This window comes from Cygnus atratus, chromosome 1, assembly GCF_013377495.2.
Source record: "Cygnus atratus isolate AKBS03 ecotype Queensland, Australia chromosome 1, CAtr_DNAZoo_HiC_assembly, whole genome shotgun sequence".
NCBI classification, from domain to species: Eukaryota; Metazoa; Chordata; class Aves; order Anseriformes; family Anatidae; genus Cygnus; species Cygnus atratus.
Window position 1 is genome coordinate 109,731,736 of NC_066362.1, and position 5,766 is coordinate 109,737,501.

General features: G+C 47.7%; 1 protein-coding gene across 1 annotated transcript; it reads right to left on the bottom strand.

Annotated features, from left to right (window-relative positions):
* Positions 1–1,140: 1,140 nt before the first annotated feature.
* On the bottom strand, positions 1,141–2,942 carry LOC118247790 (heat shock transcription factor, Y-linked-like). The gene is made up of 2 exons (XM_035546052.1): positions 2,286–2,942; positions 1,141–1,818 (listed from the first exon to the last, which is right to left on the bottom strand). Exons 1-2 carry the CDS (start codon positions 2,940–2,942, stop codon positions 1,141–1,143), a joined length of 1,335 nt encoding a protein of 444 aa, XP_035401945.1.
* Positions 2,943–5,766: the final 2,824 nt, after the last annotated feature.

Below are 5,766 nucleotides of genomic sequence, written 5' to 3' on the forward strand. Positions count from 1 at the left end.
TCCCTCGCCCTGCCGGCCACCCTGCTTTTGATGCAGCCCAGGATACAGTTGGCTTTCTGTGCCTTAAGCACACATTGCTGGCTCATGTTGAGCTTCTCATCAACCAACACCCCCAGGGCCTTCTCCTCAGGGCTGCCCTCAATCCATTCTCCACCCAGCCCATATTTGTGCTTGGGAGTGCCCTGGCCCAGGTGCAGGACCTTGCACTTGGCCTCGTTGAACTCCATGAGGTTCTCACAGGCCCAGCTCTTGAGCCAGGTTCCCCTGGCCGGCATCCCTTCCCTCCAGTGTGTCGACCACACCACACAACTTGGTGTCATCAGAAAACTTACTGCGGGTGCACTTGATCCCACTGTCTATGACACTGTCAAAGATGTTAAATGTTAAAAAGCACTGGTCCCAATACTGGCCCCTGAGGAACACCACTCAGTACTGTTCTCCACCCGGACATCGACTGCAATTCTTTGAGTGCAACCATCCAGCCAATTCCTTACCCAGCAAGTGGTCCAACATTTCTATAAACATAAATATTTTAAATATATATATTTTCATCATTTCTGAACTCTGTTCTCTTGCTTTTCAGGGGTGCCTCTCCAAAGCACTTGATTTCTCAGCCCCCTCATGAATGTTAGCTCAGAAATTACAGCACAGGTTGTTACCGCCTGGCAATGTAGAGTGTTACCCTTGTGAGCGTTCACCCTACTACGAAGGTGACGTTCCCTTTCTGAGTCTTCTATAATTAAAATGCTGTTATTTAGACTTTCTCAACTTGCCCTCAGAAGTCATCATTAGGAAGAGCATCCTCGGTGCATGCAGCATGCCGACATTACCCAGTCTTTTACTCTCTATGTCTAAGTACCTAGAGCTTGACTGTTAGAGAAAACCGTTACATTGATGTGAGAACAGTTGCTTCTCCTTCCTTCTGAGCAATGAAATACAAACTCAATCTGAGATTACACCATAAAAATGTACATAGGAATAATAATAAAAAGACACAGGAGAACTGTAAAAGGTTTATTACGCAAACAATTATTTTCAAAACAATCAGCCTATGAACTATGAATAACTAGGAACAACTAGGAACAACTAGGAACCTGTAACTGGGTGCCGCTCTCCCCACTGTCTCCAATGGGTCCTGCACTAGGGTTCCAGCCCATCGCCTGCAGCTGCCTTGTTTGGGCTGCAGGTGCAAGTTGGGCAGTGTGGGGCTGCTGAGGGCTGCCAGTCGGCTGGATTCGGCATGGCCGTGGCAGAGGCTGCTGCCGGCCCAGGAATTGCAAATGGACGGAAGGGAGGTATGGCGGCCCAGGGAAACCGTGGAGCTGGCGCGTTTTGGTGCGTAGGTGCCGAGGCGGTTCCCATGAGAGGCAGAAAGTAGTACCGTGTGGGAGTAGGAGAGGCAGATGGGCTCTGGCTGCTGCGTGGTGGCAGCTGGGAGGAGGCTGGAGGCTGTTGCTTGTCCCTGCCTGCTGCCTCTGCAGCGGGGCCTGGCAGGGAGGGAGCATCCGTGCATGAGGCTGGATGGGCACCGCTAGCCTGGGGGGTGGCTTTTGCCTGGCGCTTTGGGAGTGGGGACCCTGTGGGGGCTGCTGTCTGCGTGTCTCCTGCTGGAGCTGCTGCCATCACGTCCTTCTCCTGCCCGGCATCTGCTCCCCACCCATGCTGGATGCCTGGGCTGCTGCTGGGGCAGTTTCCATACAGATCCGCCTGCGTTGCAGGGGCAGCCGTGGCTTTCCTCTTCAGGGCAGCACGGCGCTTGCAGTTGACGAGCAGGTGGGGAGAATCTCTCTTGAAGTTGGGGTTGTGGTAGAGGAGTAACTAAAAAATGCAAAGGAGGAATGTTAGTTGCTAACATTTTCCAAAAACAATAAAAAATAATTGATCAAGAAACCCAGATACCATAACTTTTCAGATGCTTCTGGGTGGAATTAACATGTAGGTAACACTACACTGCTAATATGCATCCCACAGTTGAAAAAAGAATTCAGATGTGGCACAGCAAGATTTCTTGCGAATATATTAAACTGAGTAGACTCATCATAGCCTGATTTATCTATCTTTCCATTCCATGAATTTAAACTCATTGAGTATTACCCAAATATATTGTATCCACATTTCTACCACTCATCAACGCCACCTGAAAAATACCTCCACGCGAGCCTGAGAAAGACATTAAATTTAGAACATTTACTGTCATCCTCATCTCCTATATCGCCAAGGCCTACACCCATATCTCCCACTAGAATATTGTGAGTGTTGGTTCGTGTGTGGAGCAAGTGATGTACCTTCCTGTGAGCAGAAAATGCATCTTCTTCTGCCAGGAATTCAGGAAGTGAGGCAGATCTTTGGAAGTCCTGTTGCATTTTGGTGAATCCGTACAGGTTAAGCTGACGAATGAAACTTTTCATGCTCTCAGTCTCAAAAATTTTCTGAGGCCCGGTCCTTCCCAGCACTTCCACTTTAAATATTTCCTCATCAATCACAATACAGTTTCCGCAGCGACCCCACCAAATGGTCTTAAACTCGTTGCTTTCAACTAGATGCCACAGTTTCTTTGGGAAACTGAGGAAGGAGAAGACATTGGCTTTGACAGCGCTCTCCTCAGAAGAACTACAGGGTTTGCTCTCACAGTTATCAGTGGAAGCTGGGCAATCCTTTTCTTCCTTTATTGATGCTGCAGCACCATCACAAGCTGTTCCTCTATCCTGTCCCAGAGGCTCAGCAGAAGGGGACTCTGAGGATTCAACCAGCTTGTCTGGAGCAGAAACAGGTGAAGTTTCTGCTGGAAGCGGCTCCCTTTTAATTTCTTTTGTCTCATTTTCACTGAAGTTTCCGCCTGAAGCCATTTCAGTGGCCAGCTTAGTCTTCGTCCTGCCAGTCAGCAAGTGAGACCCAGCTGGTCTGCCTGGGCGTTCTGGTGGGAGATGCTTGAGCATCACCATGACACCCACACGTCGTCAGAGTGACATCACAGTGGAACAGCCAGATGTTGCTGTCCAGCACTTGTCGCTGGTGCTGTACCACGGGTGTTTCGACTCAAAAGAAGCACATAAAGCTGTGTTTAAAGGGGATCACTTCTTACCTAGACCTTGCTTCCCCTTCCCTGTGTGATAGCTCTCTTCTGGCCTCCTTGATGTCCCTCTGCGTTTTCCATCTGGGGAGGGAAATCAGTTTCCCAAGCAATGTTAACTAAAGAATGTAGCAATCTCTTCCTAGTTTGCTGCCACTTCCTGTAAATGCTCTGTGATTTCCATAGCACTGCTTTTGCAAGGGAGTAGCTATGTACCCAGGTGATGCTCCTTAAGGTCAGCAGTCTCCCAGAGGCTGCTCTGCGGGTCCAACCAGAATAAAACCTATATAGATTTTGCTAATGACATAAAATGGTAGATGTACAACCCCTTGTTTCTTTGATTTGGTTCCTATGCTTTGATTCGATATTTTAGAAATTTAGGAAGCAACTCAACAAAATCAGTGATGTTCTCCAAGCCTTTTAAATCACACCCCTCTCTACAGGGTCAAGCGGGTTTCTTTTTGCAAAGGAAAGGTTCGATGTGGAGGTAGTGTCTGGATGCAGGACAGGAATGCATACTAAGTTTGCAGATTATACTAAATATGAGGCGATGTTAACTCCCTTGGGTATAGACAGGCCTTGTGGGGAGATCTTGACAAGTTAGAGTGCCGGGCAATCACTGCTGTACGAAATTCAACAGGAATAAGTGATGGATTCTTCACCTAGGTGGGGGCAACATTGCCTATACATACAGAGTGGGGGATGAGCAGCCCTGCAGAAAGGGATCTGGGCATTGTGGTCAGTGGCAAGTTGAATATGTATCAGCAGTGTACCCTGCAGCCAGGAGGGCCACCCGTACCCTGGGGTGCATCAGGCAAAGCATTCCTAGGCAGTTGAGGGAAAGGATTGTCCTGCTCTGCTCTGCACTGATGTGGCTTCACCTCAAGCACTGTGTGCAGTTTTGGGTGCCACAAAATAAGAAGTACACAGAGCTATTAGAGAGTGTCCAAAGGAAACTATGAAAATGGTAAAAGGTCTGGAAGGCAAGACATATGAGGAGCGGCTGAGGTCCCTTGGTTTGCTCAGCCCAGAGCAGAGCAGGCTGAGGGGGGGCCTCATGGCAGCCTGCAGCTCCCTCACGAGGGGAGCGGAGGGGCAGGCGCTGAGCTCTGCTGTCTGGGGACAGCAACAGGACCTGAGGGAACAGCATGGAGTTGGGACAGGGGAGGGTCAGGCTGGGAGTTAGGGAAAGGTTCTGCACCCAGAGGGTGGCTGGGCACTGGGACAGGCTCCCCAGGGCAGTGGTCACAGCACCATGCCTTCCAGAGTTAAAGCGTTTGGACAACGCTCTCAGACACATGGTCTGATTTTGGGGTGGTCCTTTGGGGACCCGGGAGTTGGACTCAATGATCTTTGTGAGTCCTTTCCTACTCAGGATATTCTATGAGTCTATGATTCCATGGCTGGATGCAGTATGGGCCATTGTGACACTGGGCCCTTGACCTGAAAGGGAAAAAATACTTAAAATAACAGAAAACCACTGCATTGCTGACATCTAATAGCATGTACTACTATCCAGATTAATCATTCCCCAAATTTTTGATTGACTAGAACTCCATGATTGGCAATTACGTTAAACAACTTCTGTTTGCTACTCAGTCATGTGGTCACACAAGTCAGCTTTCAACATGCAGGTACAGTAACTTCATATAGAAGAACATCAGTGAGCAGCAGTGATGTTGTCTTCCCTACCCTGCAACCCACAGTGAGGTGAGCTGGGACAGTATGGGGATGACCACAGTTTGGCTATCACCATGCACCAGTATGGGTCATGAGCAGTAGAGACAGCAGGGTGGGAGGCTGGGCACAGCATGAGCATGACACAGCCCATGCATGAGCCATGGCCCTGGCTCCAGCCCTGTCCAGAGCTGAGATGAAGCTGTGGGTCGAGCAGGCAAGGGTGTGTGGTGGAAGCTCCCACTGGGGATGGTCGGGCTAGTCAGAGCCTCCTGGTGCACCCACAGCCTCCTCAAAAAGCTAATTTAATAAATAGTTCTCACAATATTCTGACTTATCTAGAGGAATTAACCTTTGTTTTGAAGCCAGATTTTACTTATACTTGATGGATTGGAGGAGTATGACAGTCCCCAAACTCTAACATGGATCACATAACAGTAATTCAATGGCTTGCATGAGAAACAAGGATGCAAAAGATTTTCTTGCTCCTGAGAGAGCTTGAATGTTTAATTCCCCTACATGAGGAGAGGAACTGCTCCTCAACCTCAGCAAAAGGAAGGAGGAAATCTTCCAGCTCACAGAACCAGAATAACATTTGGTTATTGGCATTTCCCCCTATTTCCTGTATGACACCAAGGACAGAAAAGATGAGATCCTCAGCCAACAAGAGTTTCTAAAATGCTCAAAATTTAAATACAAATTTCACTGGCTACCTTTAAAAATGTGGGGAATACTGTCTTCTTCTTCTTCTTCTTCTTCTTCTTCTACTCCTTCTTCTTCTTCTTCCTCTTCTTCTTCTTCTCATTCTTTCTTCTTCTTTTGGCCTCAGAAAGCATGTCTAATGACATTATCATTTTCCTGTGTGAAATAATTTCTTTCATCAGCATTTGCTTTCGTATAGCTTTTTGCTGTGTTTTGATTAGACTGTATGTTCTGAAGATACTAAATTCTGTCGCCAAAGCTTCAACTACCAAAATATGGTGTTCAAAAAAAAAAAAAAAAAAAAAAAAGACACAGTG